The following is a 19213-nucleotide window of genomic DNA, read 5'->3' as shown; positions in this document are numbered from 1 at the left end:
CAGAAAAAAACTTGCAGATATCTGGTCAGTGATGGCCGTAGTGTAGTGATATAGTAATTAATGTGCGATTTGGATAAGAAAGATAAAAAGTAAATTTTCCGGCAGTTGGTACTGCCGAAGTGAGCTGTGAATTACAGATAATATTATATGGTCCTGGTTATGACAACAATAATAAGAAAAAACGTGGATCAGTCACATAATCCGGACTGTATTATAAGTAGAGCATGAGAAAAAAAGTGTTATCGACATTGTACATTATCAGAAGACACCACTAGGATTCAGCTACTCCTCTGAACCACGACTCATCTACGACTGTCAGCTACGACTGTCAACTACGACTGTCAACCACGACTGTCAGCTACGACTGTAAGTTTGAATGTTCATCTGTATGTGGATATGGTTTGTCTTTGTTTTTTGTGCCTGGCCCAGCTGGTTGTATAGGATCACTTTCTCCTGCGTCTTGAGTGGTACCTCTAGTGCCCAGCTGGTTGTATAGGATCACTTTCTCCTGCGTCTTGAGTGGTACCTCTAGTGCCCAGCTGGTTGTATAGGATCACTTTCTCCTGCGTCTTGAGTGGTACCTCTAGTGCCCAGCTGGTTGTATAGGATCACTTTCTCCTGCGTCTTGAGTGGTACCTCTAGTGCCCAGCTGGTTGTATAGGATCACTTTCTCCTGCCTCTTGAGTGGTACCTCTAGTGCCCAGCTGGTTGTATAGGATCACTCTTTCCTGCCTCTTGAGTTTTGCCTCTAGTGCCCAGCTGGTTGTATAGGATCACTCTCTCATGCCTCTTCAGTTTTACCTCTACTGCCCAGCTGGTTGTATAAGGTCACTTTCTCCTGCCTCTTGAGTGGTACCTCTAATGCCCAGCTGGTTGTATAGGATCACTTTCTCCTTCCTCTTGAGTGGTACCCCTAGTGCCCAGCTGGTTGTATAGGATCACTTTCTCCTGCCTCTTGAGTAGTACCTCTAGTGCCCAACTGGTTGTATAGGATCACTCTCTCCTGCCTCTGAGTGTCACCTCTAGTGCCCAGCTGGTTGTATAGGATCACTCTCTCCTGCCTCTGAGTGTTACCTCTAGTGCCCAGCTGGTTGTATAGGATCACTCTCTCCTGCCTCTGAGTGTTACCTCTAGTGCCCAGCTGGTTGTATAGGATCACTCTCTCCTGCCTCTTGAGTAGTACCTCTAGTGCCCAGCTGGTTGTATAGGATCACTCTTCTGCCTCTTGAGTAGTACCTCTAGTGCCCAGCTGGTTGTATAAGATCACTTTCTCCTGCCTCTTGAGTAGTACCTCTAGTGCCCAGCTGGTTGTATATGATCACTCTCTCCTGCCTCTGAGTGTTACCTCTAGTGCTAGATAGTGGAAGCCCTGACACATTATAATAATAAGAATTAATTTTCAACTACATGGGAAGTGCTGAGTGTATCATCCTATCTCATGTACGCTAGTGTAATATAATAATTGTTATATATAATTAGGAATACAGCGAAAGAAAAAAAAAACTTAGAAAAGTGGAGCAGCAGCCTATCATAATGTAAGTTTATTCAGGTATACACAAATACAGTTACATAGATTATCATACATAGCAGCATATGTGTTTAGAACCTAGAATTACCCAAAAAAGTCAGTGACTTATTTCCATTGGGGCTCTTTTGCCTTATCGTTACAAAGATAGATCTTATTATTATTCTATAAAGGAGATAATATCTTATTATTATACTATAAAGGAGGTATACTGGAATAAGGTAAGATTGCATGTGTTTGCTAAAATATAAAAAATCATTCTCCTCTCTTTCTGTCGCTATATTCATTAGGTAATTTTTGGCACTCTTCTTGAACTGGTTCATGCTATGACTGGCTTTGACATGTGCGGGAAGTCTGTTCCATTCCTTTATTGCTGTACAATAAAAGGTGTTTGAAGCCTGGCCACTGACTGTGGCTACTACCAAGTTGTGTTCTCTCCCCCTAGTACCATGGTTACTTTGATTCCCAGCTTTGATATAAACAATGACTAATATTCAGAAACTGATGAATGTATGGGTGTTTTTGAAAGCTCTCATATGCATCAACAAATATAATAATAACTGTTGATACATAATTAATCAGGATTAGTGTAACAGATTATTCTTTGAAGTTTAATAAGTGGTGTAGCCTAGCATATTATAAACTGATTTTTCAAATGTACTGTATATGGGAAATGTTGAGTGTATTATGGGTGTTTTTATGAAAAATATCTCGTGTACACCAGTATTATATATTATTAAGGAATAGAGTAAGAAATAATTCTATAATCTTCAAAAGAGTAGCGTAGCCTAGTGGTCCGGTTTGTGACCAGGCCTCGTGGTGGATCAGGGCCTGATCAACCAGCCTGTTACTGCTGGCCGCACGTAAACCGATAGAGACATTCCATACATAGTTTTAAGAATAGGTATGGCAGGGCTAAGGCAGCCATGGGTGAATCCAGTAGCAGCCAGCAGAAAGGCAAGGCCATGGACCTGTACTCAACCCCAGAGCCACAAGTGACTGCACAAATAAACACCAGTTAAAATTAAAAATGTACTTGAAATCACAAGTAAATTAATGTTTACGTCAGTGTTTCCTTAGGACACCTGCTGTCCATGTTCACTCATTGGTAAAATAGGTACCTGAGTGTTAGTGGACTGATGTGGGTCGCATCCTGGGACAAAACTGACCTAATTTGCGGGAAATGTTCAGCATAAGAAAGGGCTTTCTATATAGTAGTATGTCATTAATGTCAGCTATGGTCTGTATACCTTGTACATGTACTTGTAGTAAATAAAGATTATTATTATTATTATAATTATTATTATTATTATTATTATTATTATTATTATTATTATTATTATTATTATTATTATTATACGTCTACTGGGGTACTGCGTTGGTTGGTTAATGGGGTTTAAAGCCTATCTACTACACGAGGGTCATACTTTAATCCCTAAAAGAGGGATTGAAACACACTCAGCACATATAAGCTGAGAGAAATACATTTCTTGGTATATATCCACTGACCCTCCCATACACACACTATATATATATATATATATATATATATATATATATATATATATATATATATATATATATATATATATATATATATATATATATATATATATATATATATATATATATATATATATATATATATTTAACAATTCGCAAACAGGCGAAATTATTTACATTGTCTCTACGTCCACAGCAGGACTCGAACCTGCCAACTCTGTATCAGAGTTCATAGTACTTTACCACGAAACTAGACCCAAGATAAGTGTGGGCGCTTAGCCGAAGCTAAGTGATGTTTCCCCATACCCCCGGGCACCAAGCTCGTTTTGAAAGTTATTTCATCGTATCCTGCCACACGCAGTGGACAACGAAAGAGATTTGAAATGCTTAACAATTCGCAAAAATATATATTACATATATATGTCGTGCCGAATATGTAAAACTGGTCAATTAGCAAGAACTCATTTAAAATTAAGTCCTTTCTAAAATTTTCTCTTATACGTTTAAAGATATATTTTTTTCATTAATGTTGATGTAAAAATTTATAATTTTGCACCAAAAGGAACATAGAAAACTTACCTAACCTTATTATAACAAGTGCAATGTATTTTAGATTTGTTTACAGTAATTTAATACTAAACAAACACAATGAAATATATTTTTTTTCGTTAGGTTCAGAATGATTTTGGCGAAATTATTGTATACACAAATTTTCACTTGTCCTATATGGCAAGATGAGCGTTGCTATTTAAGCCAAGATTGCAAGTTCTGCCTATTCGGCACGACATATATATATATATATATATATATATATATATATATATAATTTATAAATGTATATGTATATATATATATATATATATATATATATATATATGTGTGTGTGTGTGTGTGTGTGTGTGTGTGTGTGTGTGTGTGTGTGTGTGTGTGTGTGTGTGTGTGTGTGTGTGTGTGTGTGTGTGTGTGTGTGTGTGTGTGTATGTCGTGCCGAATATGTAAAACTTGCGATCTTGGCTTAAAAAGCAACGCTCAACTTCCAATATACAGATAATAAAATTTACATCTATTATTTATTAACACACTGGCCGTCTCCTACCAAGGCAGGGTGACCCGAAAAAGAACACTTTTATCATCATTCACCCCACTACTGTCTTGCCAGAGGTACCCTTACACTACAATTAAAAAACTGCAACATTAACACCCTTCTTTCAGAGTGCAGACACTGTACTTCTCATCTCCAGGACTCGAGTGCGGCTAACTGGTTTCTTTGCTTACACTAACAGCACGTTAAGTCATAAAAACCATTCGTCTCCATTCGCTCCTATGTAACACGCCCACGCATGCTTGCTAGAAGTTCAAGCCCCTGTCACACAAAACCTCCTTTACCCCCCTCCCACGAACCTTTCATAGGCAGACCCCTACCCTGCCTTCCTTCCATTTTGTTCCATCCTCTTTAAATATCCGAACCTCCTCAACAACCCCTCCTCATTCCTCTGGATAATACTTTTACAAACCTTGCACCACCTCCTGGTCTCCAAGCTACAGATTCTCTGCATTATATTCACATTATATTCACAGACACGATAACTCCACTGCCTCCAGCCTTGTTGTTGCAACATTCACAACCCATGTTTCACACCCATGTAAGAGTGCTGGTATAACTATACTCTCAGACATTCCCCCTGTTTGCTGCCATGGATAACGTGTCTGACACTGCAGCACAACAATATCTCAGTAATTACAATGTTTTACTAGCGGACTACACCTCACCTGACAGTATATAAGTCTCCATTCTGTCGCTTCAAACTTCACATTTCTTCTGACCATGGAAGGAAACTCCTCCAGGCTGAGGGACTGCCCATCTCAAAGCTGCATCTTCAAGGTTGGTGGACTGACTACGTCTTCACATCTCTACTGCTTATGCTAACTCTGTAGATAAATGGTTCAGAGGTATCTAACTGTGGAACATGCGTCTTATCAACTCCCACTTTGTGTTAGATTCTTTATCTCTTAATCCCACACCTCTATCCAACACCCGAGCATTCACTTCTCACACAACCCCATCTATAAATATATTTTACACTTAATAAAATATTGTTAGGCAGAGAAAGCCACTAGCATGCGGTGCATTTCTGGCAGATTAATCCTAATGCTGAAAGACTACTTTTAAGAACTAGATATGGGTTATTAAGTAGAAGTTTTTATATATACAGAAATGACAGGGTCGCTCAGATAACTTATATACACTCACTACGCCACGACAATTATTTTTGTTATATTGCCCGAGTCTATATTCACTGTTTCCTGCATCTGGCCCCTGCCAACCCGTCTAGCAAGGCCACACCTGTTTAAGGCAGAGAATGTTTACACCATAAATGCTACAGTTTCTCATCCCCAAACACATATATACCCATTATAGCACGTTTCGACTTGATATGTCATAAACTAGCGTGAGATGGCATCCGGAAATCAACACGGATTCCGAAACACAAGATCGTGCCTTACTAAACTGCTCGTATTGTTCCATTAGTTTTTACAGAAAGTGGGATGACAGTCCCAACAGACGCAGTATATCTGGATTTCCAGGTCTTCGACACGGTAACCGTTCATTGATTTCTAAAAACTGATAGACTGAACACATCAACTCCAGGCTGGGGGACTGATTGCCTCAGACTCCTCATCTTCCTCTTTCATTCTCTGTATTGGACTGATGAAGCTACTGGCTGGAGAAACGTTTCCTCAATAAAGATTCCCAAATGTTACACAAGTGACTCATTCTTAACTGTATATATATATATATATATATATATATATATATATATATATATATATATATATATATATATATATATATATATATATATATATATATATATATATATATATATATATATATATATATATATATATATATATATATATATATATATATAGATAGATATATATATATACTTGCTGGTTTTCAAATTCATTTTCGTCACACCTTCATTGATTGACAGTGAAAATGAATGCACATTTTTGACTAACAATATGATCAGGACCTGAGATATTGAGTAGGATCTGAGATGAAAAATGGAAAAATAAACACAAAAACAGGATAATGTGATTTATTGACAACGTTTCGCCCATATAGTGGGCTTTATCAAGTCACAAACAGATCTACCTGGGTGAATAACTCGTGAGTATTTATAGGGTGGAGAGTCAGGTGGAGAATGGTGGGCAGGTTAGATCCGAGACGGACGTGTAAGGGACCGCCAAGAATGTTTGGTAGTGCAAGAAAGGTATACAATACCGACAAGATGAAAGTTAAGACACATGTGCAACATCTGGTTATCTTTATTGTAGACGTTTCGCCATCCGGTGGCTTTATCAATACAAATTCTAGGACATAACTAAAAGACAGTGGAACTATATGCAAAAGATGAAGTAATCAGTCCCTCAGCCTTGGAATAATACTCTAGAACAATCATTAGCAAGGACATTCAAAGTTCCAAATTAATCTCCCCTCAAGGGAGGTTCCTTGACGCTAGTGAGGGGCTCTTGATCTAGGTACCCTCAAGGGAGGTTCTTTGAGGCTGGTGAGGGGCTCCTGATCTAAGGACCCACAAGGGAGGTTCCTTGACGCTGATGAGGGGCTCTTGATCTAGGGAATTTGATCTGTTCCCTAAATTGAGCCTGAATACCTTCCATCGGGTTTAACGCTCCCCATAATAATAATAATAATAATAATAATAATAATAATAATAATAATAATAATAATAGTAATAATAATAATAATAATAATAATAATAATAATAATAATAATAATAATCCAAATTAGTCTATTTGCGAGTAGCAACACTAACGGAATTCTAGGCTTCATAACTAAAAACTTCGAGCACGAAACACTAGACATCATATTGGCTGTTAATCATAAACTTATTAGACCGCAACTTAAATATGCCGTTCAGTTCTGATCTCCAAATTACACATAGGACAAATGTATGGTGGAAAGGAAACGGAGAATCACTACCAACCTCGTACCATCACGGTGGAGATTAATTGTATATAATACCGACACAATGGAAAAATAAACACAGTTGAAGTGACTCACGAAATCGTAATGACACGATTGCAAACAAACCATATCGTGGGTGGGGTTAGAACCAGCGATCAGAGAGTCTCAAAACTCCAGACCGTCGCGTTAGTCACTGGACCAGCTAGCCACAATAAAATTCATCCAACTAGGTATATTTCTACACCATAGGAAGGTTAGCACCACTGTGACCACAAATGCAAGTTTCGCCCACACAGTGGGCTTTATCAGGTCAGAAACAGATCTACCTGGGTGAAAGGTACGTGAGTGTTTATAGGGTGGAGAGTCAGGTGGAGAATGTTGGATAGGTTGGATCTGAGACGGACCTCACAGGTCTGTCTCAGATGAAGAAAGACTCAAAGCAGTCAACCTTTTTCCTCCTAGAAAATGGCGACTATGAGATGTCATTCAAACCTTTAAGACATTGAAAGTTTTTATCACAAACATGAACCATTTAATAAGGTATTAATGATCTCGTAACTTCCAAAGAGAGGAATGAAACTGAGAGGCAGAAGATGCAACAATAACATATGCAATTTGTTTTAAGCAAACAGAATGAAGATAATCCCCGGACACTACTAATATATTGATAAGAGACTAATACTAATTGCTGGAGGGATGATACATGGTGGTGCAAACAAATAAATTGTTATACACCAGAGACAAACAAACAGGCAAATTTACGTGGCGTCCATGGAGTGATTATTTTTCTGGCCCAGATAGCCTCGCCCCAATCATAAATAAACTCAACGAGCAGCAGCATCAGCCTTACTGTCACACTTGGGAGGAAGCCAGCCAACACTGGTGGCCTCCCACTGGGTAAAAACACCTCTCATGGATGCTGTTCATTGCTTCATGTTGATTCAGTCGACTGTAGATTACGGTGTTTCCTATAGTTCATGGAAATCCTGATAATGTGTTTGAGTAAGCCGTCTGCTTATGTTCCTTTAGATCAATGCATATTATTCGCTTGAGAGGTTTAATTTTAAGTAACTTAAGAGGTCACTAATCACAGGAAAGCACATATGTGGCTGATCTTATTTTTAGTTACTCTAATTGTTGTCATTGTCTCTGTCAAGGTCTCTCCTCTCTCACTCAAATACCTCAGTAAGACACATGAGGCATCATCCCGTCACCGGATTAATTAGGTTATAGCATTTAAGTGGATGAAGTCAAGATAGTTGAAGTATTGAGTGGTTTTCACAGAGGAAGTAAAGATAGGTGAAGCAATGGTGACTTCCACAGAGGAAGTAATGATAGTTGAAGCAATGGTGGCTTCCACAGAGGAAGTAATGATAGTTGAAGCAATGGTGGCTTCCACAGAGGAAGTAATGATAGTTGAAGCAATGGTGGCTTCCACAGAGGAAGTAATGATAGTTGAATGGTGCAGAAGAAGTAAATATGGCTTCCACAGAGGAAGTAATGATGGTTGAAGCATAGTTGAAACAATGGTGATTTCCACAGAAGAAGTAAATATAGTTGAAACAATGGTGACTTCCACAGAAGAAGTAAATATAGTTGAAACAATGGTGACCCACAGAAGAAGTAAATATAGTTGAAACAATGGTGACTTCCACAGAAGAAGTAAATATAGTTGAAACAATGGTGACTTCCACAGAAGAAGTAAATATAGTTGAAACAATGGTGACCCACAGAAGAAGTAAATATAGTTGAAACAATGGTGACCCACAGAAGAAGTAAATATAGTTGAAACAATGGTGACTTCCACAGAGGAAGTAAAGATAATTGAAGCAGGGGTGGACAGTTGACCTTGGCTATAGGGACGTCGAGAAACTAGGTCTTCCTGTCTTAGCCGACACTGTATGGTTTGGCTACGTGCAGAAAAGCTCAGTATTGATAGGCGGACAACAGGCCATGCTTAACACGGGTTTGGCTACCTGATAAGAGGCCAGGTACAGCACATGTTAGACCACCATCATGGTGTAAACATGTCTGTTTTGTATGTTGTCATTAGCCTCTGCTGCTACTCATTTTAAACCAATTACTTGGCATTAACATATGCTGTTTTGGGTATAGCTATTCAGGTTACATTATTTGAAGGTTATAGAATTAAATTTTGCGTAATTTAATTAACATCAATTAAATCGTTTTCCTATTATTATTACAAATGATAATTTGATAATTAACCACCTTGAGTAGGCTTATTAATTTTCAAATTAGGAGTGTGAGAATGAATTGATTTCAATTGTTCTCAAGACGAGTGTAAATCAGGCAGTGTGTCAGCTCTGCTACTGACTCTCTTCCTTAGGTTAGGTAAGGTTCGTCAGGAAACAGGAGAAGTGTTTCCTGACGCGGGTTTTAGTCATATGCTGACCTGCTACTGGAGTTTTTGGTCATCTGACCGAAGCCTTCAGCTGGCTTACCATATTTTTTTTCTTTTCTAGTCAGCATGTGGTATATATAAAATTAAATGTGTGATTAAGTAGTCAGCCTAAAACTGCGTCTCAGAGAGACATTTTTCAACTAATTTCATGTCATGTCCGCGAGAACTATTCATTCCCTCCATTGCTTGGCACTTGGCACTGTGTTCTTGGCACCTCTCACGTTGTCTTCACTGAAAAGTTTGCTGCCTTGGTTGACGTCATCGAAGATCCTTAGTGAAGTCGTCACTGACATTCTTAAAGTCTGACATCAGTGAAGCTCCTCGAAGTCACTGAAGTTCTTTGTGATAAATAATAATAATAATAATAATAATAATAATAATAATAATAATAATCTAATCTACAAGTACATGTACAAGGTATACAGACCATAGCTGACATCAGTGACATACTACTATATAGAAAACCGCTTGTTATGCAGAGCATTTCCCGCAGATTAGGTCAATTTTGTCCCAGGATGCGACCCACACCAGTCCACTAACACCCAGATACCTATTTTGCTGATGGGTGGACATAGACAGTAGATATCTTAAGGAAACGCGTCCTGATGTTTTCACCCGTACCGGGGATCGAACTAAGGACCTTGATGTGTAAGCTGAGTTAGCTAGTAATAAAGCTTTTTTTTTGTGGCTGTAATTTATTTGTTAGTGACATCATCATGATCCTAGTTTGTGCTTTGTTTGTTGCTGAAGTTACTGAAGGTTATCGTGTGTGGATGTTAATGATACCTAGGGTAATACAATATCGCTTACAGTCTAATAGGATCTCGAGACGACATATACACCGCAAGAAAGCCTGTCGGTGTATATACACTGAGAGTTCTCTTTAATCCCTTTTAAGGGATTCATTAACTATACATTACAGACTGGTTATAAATGACCATAATTTTTAAAGGGGTGGACCGGTAAGCCAGCGGAAGGTCTCGGTCAGATGACCAAAAGCTCCAAAGGCGGGTCATCATCTGACTAAGACCCGCGTCAGGAAACATTTGTCCTGTTTCCTAACGAACCTTACCTAACCTAACCTAAGGGATTCATTGTTCTAATCTGGAGGTGAGCAGGTGACATGCAGCCTCTTTCACGATCGTCATACAATCGGTAGGCTTTGAACCCCATTAACCAACCTAGAATCATTTTTAACCTAGAATCAACATGATACTCTTTACATTAGAGTAACAAGATCAGGTATTATAACCTTGTTAGGTATACATACAACAGGTTTCAGAAAATAAAGTGGCCCGTGGCCTGGTGGTGAAGCTCTCGCTTCACACGCTGGGGGTTCCGGGTTCGATTCTCGACAAGGGTGGAAACATTGGGTGTGTTTCCTTACACCTGTTGTTCAACTTCACCAATCAGTAAAATATGTACCTGGGTGTTAGTGAACTGGTGTGGGTCGCATCCTGGGACAAAATTGACCTAATTTGCACGAAATGCTCAGCATAGCAAGCGGCTTTTTATGTAGTAATATGTCACTGATGTCAGCGATGGTTTGTATGCCTTGTACATGTAGAAATAATAATAATAATAATAATAATAATAATAATAATAATAATAATAATAATTATTATTATTATTATTATCATCATCATCATCATCATTATAAAGGAGAATTCCAGACCATATTGTAAAGATATACGATCAAATGGTGTTTATTGGGATCGTGAACCCATGTGTCATATCGAATTAAAATCTAAAAGGAATCACAGTGAAGCAGCAAGATTAAGGATTTCTTTAGTTACCCAACCGCAGAAATACAATTCTCTAAATAACGAGTGAATGACTCCTCAAAACTTGATGGATGATCCAATAAGTTTATTTAGGAACAGGTACATGTAAATACAGTTATCATACATAATATAAATTACTTAGCATAAACTAAGAAGGGTCATATTACTAAAATAATAGCTAATTGTTAGAAATTAATAGGCTAGCTTAGTAAAATAACAAGAGTTGTTAAATTGTATTTTCAAGACACGTATTTTATCATGAAGTTATGTCGTTCATCGACACCATGCCCAGCCCTTCTAGGGTAGGGTAGGTGCCTGAGCCCGAGCTTGTAGCTCACAAGACTGTCATTCCCATTTGCCCCCTTGGGGCGGGGATGGCAGACCAGAGAGGCCTAGCTTGTGGCTAGGCCAGGGGACAGTTGGTCCCAAAGATGAGGAGGTACTTGTGCCTCCTCCCATGGGAGACTTAGGTCTCAGACACTCCCTAAAGAGGGAGCCAAGGCCGGGCCACCACTTGGAAAAGGCCCGGGCCGGGAGAATACCGGCGAATCTTTAATAATAATAATATTAATATATCGTTCACCACGAAACATTTCTGCATAACCAGGGACTCTGTAAACTGTATTAATACAAACACATTTTCTGTAAATCAATTTTACAGAAATAAAATTGAGTAATTTACGTTACTTTAGCAACTGATCAAGACTCTGGTGAATAAGTCTTCACGAACATACACCATATTGTGTCTTATTTACATACTATCTATATACTCTACCACTGTACTACAGTCTAGATACAAGTCATATCAGGCAATGCATAGAGAATTTGCAACTCTAATGCGTCTAACAGGTAGTAAGGGGTGATAAAATAATGTTAAGTGGGAACTATAACTGCAATGATACTGTAACATAGTCGTACATGACTACCAAGAATTCCTAATCAATAAAATAGTAACATTTACAGCAGTAACAGCCTGGTTGATCAGACCCTGATCCACCACGAGGCCTGGTCCCAGACCGAGCCGCGGGGCGTTGACCCCCGAAACCCTCTCCAGGTATACTAGTTTTTTTCTTCTTTAACGACTAGGCCGCATCCCACCGAGGCAAGGTGACCTATAAAGAAAAACGAAAGTTTCTCTTTTTAAATTTAGTAATGTATACAGGAGAAGGGGTTACTAGCCTCTTGCTCTCGGCATTTTAGTCGCCTCTTACGATACTCATGGCTTACGGAGGAAGAATTCTGTTTCACTTCTCCATGGAGAATTTTGATTGTTGACTCATTCTAGCCAGGTGATGAGCAGGCAGCCTCGTGTAGTCCATATAGGCTTTAAGTCCAATTAACCATCTATTCGCAAATGTCTGTCTGTACGTAGTTCAGGCTGAAGCCTCGATTATTCATGTCCATGTCCTCGGTGCCATCCGTCCTCACGTACAGTAGGAAAGGGTGAAAAGTACCTGGCAAAGTGTAGGAAATGACTTGTGGTTAACATAAGATGATGAATTAGACACATGTGCAACATCTGGTTGTCTATAATATGTATTGACAAAGCTGGAGGGCGAAACGTCTACAAATAAAGATACACAGATGTTGCATGTGTGTATAATTCTTCATCAGTATTGTATGCCATTCATGCATAACTTAAGATAAGAACATGGTATGATATTTAAGAACATGGTATGGTATTTACTTAAGAACATGGTATGGTATTTAAGAACATGGTATGATATTTAAGAACATGGTATGATATTTAAGAACATGGTATGATATTTAAGAACATGGTATGATATTTAAGAACATGGTATGGTATTTAAGAACATGGTATGATATTTAAGAACATGGTATGATATTTATTTAAGAACATGGTATGGTATTTACTTAAGAACATGGTATGGTATTTACTTAAGAACATGGTATGGTATTTACTTAAGAACATGGTATGATATTTGCTTAAAAACATGGTATATTTACTTAAGAACATGGTATATTTACTTAAGAACATGGTATATTTACTTAAGAACATGGTATATTTACTTAAGAACATGGTATATTTACTTAAGAACATGGTATGATATTTACTTAAGAACATGGTATGGTATTTACTTAAGAACATGGTATATTTACTTAAGAACATGGTATATTTACTTAAGAACATGGTATGGTATTTAAGAACATGGTATGGTATTTAAGAACATGGTATGGTATTTAAGAACATGGTATGGTATTTAAGAACATGGTATGGTGTTTACTTAAGAACATGGTATGGTATTTAAGAACATGGTATGGTATTTAAGACATGGTATGGTATTTAAGAGCATGGTATGGTATTTAAGAACATGGTATGGTATTTAAGAGCATGGTATGGTATTTAAGAACATGGTATGGTATTTAAGAGCATGGTATGGTATTTAAGAACATGGTATGGTATTTAAGAACATGGTATGGTATTTAAGAGCATGGTATGGTATTTAAGAGCATGGTATGGTATTTAAGAGCATGGTATGGTATTTAAGACATGGTATGGTATTTAAGAGCATGGTATGGTATTTAAGACATGGTATGGTATTTAAGAACATGGTATGGTATTTAAGAGCATGGTATGGTGTTTACTGAAGAACATGGTATGGTGAATGGTATGGAGAAAATGCTATTTAATCCGATAAGTTATTGGCGAAACAGACAAAATAAAAAAAATTTACTTCAAACGTTTCGCTCCTGTGACTTTGGTCACTCCTATGTCCCAGGACCGAAACGTTGCCGATAAAATATCCTAGTGTTTGTGTTATGATACCAACGAATTATGAATAATGACCCATATATCCAATTCAGGACGTTTCGCCACGAAGCATCTCGTGGCGAAACGTTTCCTTGAATACTTTTCCCGAATAGTAGCTAACTATTCTCATCCACGTAAAAAAAAAAATAACTACGTAGAAGGGTAACTGGCCCATCCTTGGCAGGTCCTTCTCAACTCTAACACAGACACATATTTATACAGTTCATTCTCAGAGTTGCCACTTTACATTGGTGTCGAAATTTGCTTTACATATTATTGATGGTTTGGTTTCACTTGTTCACGTGACTCACGAAATCGTAATGACACGATTGCAAACAAACCATACCACGGGCGGGATTGAACCCGCGGTTTGGAGTTTTTAGACTCTCTGACCGCGGGTTCAATCCCGCCCGTGGTATGGTTATTTTTCACTTGTTCAGATTACAACAAAGTGAACACTGAACTATGCCTGCTGGCTGATGCGAGGTGGAGTTTAACATACGGCACATAATTTGCATAAAAGAACAGGTGTAGTTAGTCGTACTGCAGGTGCGGTGAATCAAGATACAGGTGCGGTGAATCAAGATGCAGGTGAGGTGAATCAAGATACAGGTGCGGTGAATCAAGATACAGGTACGGTGAATCAAGATACAGGTGCGGTGAATCAAGATACAGGTACGGTGAATCAAGATACAGGTACGGTGAATCAAGATACAGGTGCGGTGAATCAAGATACAGGTGCGGTGAATCAAGATACAGGTACGGTGAATCAAGATGCAGGTGAGGTGAATCAAGATACAGGTGCGGTGAATCAAGATACAGGTGCGGTGAATCAAGATACAGGTGCGGTGAATCAAGATACAGGTACGGTGAATCAAGATACAGGTGAGGTGAATCAAGATACAGGTGCGGTGAATCGAGATACAGGTGCAGTGAATTACCTGGAGTTTACCTGGAGAGAGTTCCGGGGGTCAACGCCCCCGCGGCCCGGTCTGTGACCAGGCCTCCTGGTGGATCAGAGCCTGATCAACCAGGCTGTTACTGCTGGCTGCACGCAAACCAACGTACGAGCCACAGCCCGGCTGATCAGGAACCGACTTTAGGTGCTTGTCCAGTGCCAGCTTGAAGACTGCCACGGGTCTGTTGGTAATCCTCCTTATGTATGCTGGGAGGCAGTTGAACAGTCTCGGGCCCCTGACACTTATTGTATGGTCTCTTAACGTGCTAGTGACACCCCTGCTTTTCATTGGGGGGATGTTGCATCGTCTGCCAAGTCTTTTGCTTTCGTAGTGGGTGATTTTCGTGTGCAAGTTCGGTACTAGTCCCTCTAGGATTTTCCAGGTGTATATAATCATGTATCTCTCCCGCCTGCGTTCCAGGGAATACAGGTTCAGGAACCTCAAGCGCTCCCAGTAATTGAGATGTTTTATCTCCGTTATGTGCGCCGTGAAGGTTCTCTGTACATTTTCTAGGTCAGCAATTTCACCTGCCTTGAAAGGTGCTGTTAGTGTGCAGCAATATTCCAGCCTAGATAGAACAAGTGACCTGAAGAGTGTCATCATGGGCTTGGCATCCCTCGTTTTGAAGGTTCTCATTATCCATCCTGTCATTTTTCTAGCAGATGCGATCGATACAATGTTATGGTCCTTGAAGGTGAGATCCTCCGACATGATCACTCTCAGGTCTTTGACGTTGGTGTTTCGCTCTATTTTGTGGCCAGAATTTGTTTTGTACTCTGATGAAGATTTAATTTCCTCGTGTTTACCATATCTGAGTAATTGAAATTTCTCATCGTTGAACTTCATATTGTTTTCTGCAGCCCACTGAAAGATTTGGTTGATGTCCGCCTGGAGCCTTGCAGTGTCTGCAATGGAAGACACTGTCATGCAGATTCGGGTGTCATCTGCAAAGGAAGACACGGTGCTGTGGCTGACATCCTTGTCTATGTCAGATATGAGGATGAGGAACAAGATGGGAGCGAATACTGTGCCTTGTGGAACAGAGCTTTTCACCGTAGCTGCCTCAGACTTTACTCTGTTGACTACTACTCTCTGTGTTCTGTTAGTGAGGAAATTATAGATCCATCGACCGACTTTTCCTGTTATTCCTTTAGCACGCATTTTGTGCTCTATTACGCCATGGTCACACTTGTCGAAGGCTTTTGCAAAGTCTGTATATATTACATCTGCATTCTTTTTGTCTTCTAGTGCATCTAGGACCTTGTCGTAGTGATCCAATAGTTGAGACGGACAGGAGCGACCTGTTCTAAACCCATGTTGCCCTGGGTTGTGTAACTGATGGGTTTCTAGATGGGTGGTGATCTTGCTTCTTAGGACTCTTTCAAAGATTTTTATGATATGGGATGTTAGTGCTATCGGTCTGTAGTTCTTTGCTGTTGCTTTACTGCCCCCTTTGTGGAGTGGGGCTATGTCTGTTGTTTTTAGTAACTGTGGGACGACCCCCGTGTCCATGCTCCCTCTCCATAGGATGGTAAAGGCTCGTGATAGGGGCTTCTTGCAGTTCTTGATGAACACAGAGTTCCATGAGTCTGGCCCTGGGGCAGAGTGCATGGGCATGTCATTTATCGCCTGTTCGAAGTCATTTGGCGTCAGGATAACATCAGATAGGCTTGTGTTAACCAAATTCTGTGGCTCTCTCATAAAAAAATTCATTTTGATCTTCGACTCTCAGTCTGGTTAGTGGCTTGCTAAAAACTGAATCATATTGGCACTTGAGTAGCTCACTCATTTCCTTGCTGTCATCTGTGTAGGACCCATCTTGTTTAAGTAAGGGCCCAATACTGGACGTTGTTCTCGACTTTGATTTGGCATAGGAGAAGAAATACTTTGGGTTTCTTTCGATTTCATTTATGGCTTTTAGTTCTTCCCGCGATTCCTGACTCCTATAAGATTCCTTTAGCTTAAGTTCGATGTTTGCTATTTCTCTGACCAGTGTCTCCCTACGCATTTCAGATATATTGACCTCTTTTAGCCGCTCTGTTATTCTTTTCCGTCGCCTGTAAAGAGAGCGCCTGTCTCTTTCTATTTTACATCTACTCCTCCTTTTTCTTAGAGGAATAGAGATACATGTGCGGTGAATCAAGATACAGGTGCGGCGAATCAAGATACATGTGCGGTGAATCAAGGTGCAGGTGCTGTGAATCAAGATACAGGTGCGGTGAATCAAAATACAGGTGTGGTGAATCAAGATACAGGTGAGGTGAATCAGATTACAAGTGCGGTGAATCAGGAAAGGTGAATCAGATTACAAATTGAGTGAATCAGGAAAGGTGAATCAGATTACAAGTGCGGTGAATCAGGAAAGGTGAATCAGGCTACATATATGGTGAATCAGACTACAATTGCAGTGAATCAAGATACAGGAAAGGTGAATCAAGGTACAGGAGCGGTGAATCAAGGTACAGGAGCGGTGAATCAAGATACAGGAGCGGTGAATCAAGGTACAGGAGCGATGAATCAAGGTACAGGAGCGGTGAATCAAGCTACAGGAGCGGTGAATCAAGATACAGGAGCGGTGAATCAAGGCACAGGAGCGGTGAATCAAGGTACAGGAGCGGTGAATCAAGGTACAGGAGCGGTGAATCAAGCTACAGGAGCGGTGAATCAAGCTACAGGAGCGGTGAATCAAGGTACAGGAGCAGTGAATCAAGGCACAGGAGCGGTGAATCAAGGTACAGGAGCGGTGAATCAAGGCACAGGAGCGGTGAATCAAGGTACAGGAGCGGTGAATCAAGGCACAGGAGCGGTGAATCAAGGTACAGGAGCGGTGAATCAAGGCACAGGAGCGGTGAATCAAGGTACAGGAGCAGTGAATCAAGGCACAGGAGCGGTGAATCAAGGCACAGGAGCGGTGAATCAAGGCACAGGAGCGGTGAATCAAGGCACAGGAGCGGTGAATCAAGGTACAGGAGCGGTGAATCAAGGTACAGGAGCGGTGAATCAAGGTACAGGAGCGGTGAATCAAGGTACAGGAGCGGTGAATCAAGGTACAGGAGCAGTGAATCAAGGTACAGGAGCAGTGAATCAAGGCACAGGAGCGGTGAATCAAGGTACAGGAGCAGTGAATCAAGGTACAGGAGCAGTGAATCAAGGCACAGGAGCGGTGAATCAAGGTACAGGAGCGGTGAATCAAGGTAAAGGAGCGGTGAATCAAGCTACAGGAGCGGTGAATCAAGCTACAGGAGCGGTGAATCAAGGTACAGGAGCGGTGAATCAAGCTACAGGAGCGGTGAATCAAGGTACAGGAGTGGTGAATCAAGGTACAGGAGCAGTGAATCAAGGCACAGGAGCGGTGAATCAAGGCACAGGAGCGGTGAATCAAGGTACAGGAGCGGTGAATCAAGGCACAGGAGCAGTGAATCAAGGCACAGGAGCGGTGAATCAAGGCACAGGAGCAGTGAATCAAGGCACAGGAGCAGTGAATCAAGGCACAGGAGCGGTGAATCAAGGTACAGGAGCAGTGAATCAAGGTACAGGAGCAGTGAATCAAGGCACAGGAGCAGTGAATCAAGGTACAGGAGCAGTGAATCAAGGTACAGGAGCGGTGAATCAAGGTACAGGAGCAGTGAATCAAGGCACAGGAGCGGTGAATCAAGGTACAGGAGCGGTGAATCAAGGTACAGGAGCGGTGAATCAAGGTACAGGAGCGGTGAATCAAGGTACAGGAGCGGTGAATCAAGGTACAGGAGCAGTGAATCAAGGTACAGGAGCAGTGAATCAAGGCACAGGAGCGGTGAATCAAGGTACAGGAGCAGTGAATCAAGGTACAGGAGCAGTGAATCAAGGCACAGGAGCGGTGAATCAAGGTACAGGAGCGGTGAATCAAGGTAAAGGAGCGGTGAATCAAGCTACAGGAGCGGTGAATCAAGCTACAGGAGCGGTGAATCAAGGTACAGGAGCGGTGAATCAAGCTACAGGAGCGGTGAATCAAGGTACAGGAGTGGTGAATCAAGGTACAGGAGCAGTGAATCAAGTTACAGGAGCTGTGAATCAAGCTACAGGAGCGGTGAATCAAGGTACAGGAGCAGTGAATCAAGGCACAGGAGCGGTGAATCAAGGTACAGGAGCGGTGAATCAAGGTACAGGAGCGGTGAATCAAGGTACAGGAAAGTTGCGAATACAAATGTCTATAAGAGTCAAATTAAGAGATAATTTATTTTTCATTACACGTTTCTACTTTTCTGAGTGTC

The 19213-nt window shown here is 40.4% G+C and overlaps 2 protein-coding genes across 2 annotated transcripts in view; one reads left to right on the top strand and one right to left on the bottom strand.

The window, feature by feature from the left end:
• The window catches only part of LOC138855363 (uncharacterized), a gene marked incomplete at its 3' end in the record, with an annotated part of 151521 nt that overhangs the window by 2504 nt on the left and 129804 nt on the right, over positions 1-19213 (top strand). The window contains exon 2 of the mRNA XM_070104413.1: positions 106-366. The remainder of the gene's footprint in view (positions 1-105; positions 367-19213) is intronic.
• LOC128704836 (uncharacterized) overlaps positions 11255-19213 on the bottom strand; it is a 39688-nt gene continuing 31729 nt past the window's right edge. The window contains exon 9 of the mRNA XM_070104372.1: positions 11255-12685. Within this exon, the coding sequence (XP_069960473.1) occupies positions 12576-12685 (110 nt within the window). The 3' untranslated portion in view covers positions 11255-12575. The remainder of the gene's footprint in view (positions 12686-19213) is intronic.

The sequence above is a fragment of the Cherax quadricarinatus genome, chromosome 91 (assembly GCF_038502225.1).
Source record: "Cherax quadricarinatus isolate ZL_2023a chromosome 91, ASM3850222v1, whole genome shotgun sequence".
NCBI lineage: Eukaryota > Metazoa > Arthropoda > Malacostraca > Decapoda > Parastacidae > Cherax > Cherax quadricarinatus.
The sequence above is the reverse complement of the archived record's forward strand: the minus strand, read 5'-3'. Positions and strand labels throughout refer to the sequence as shown.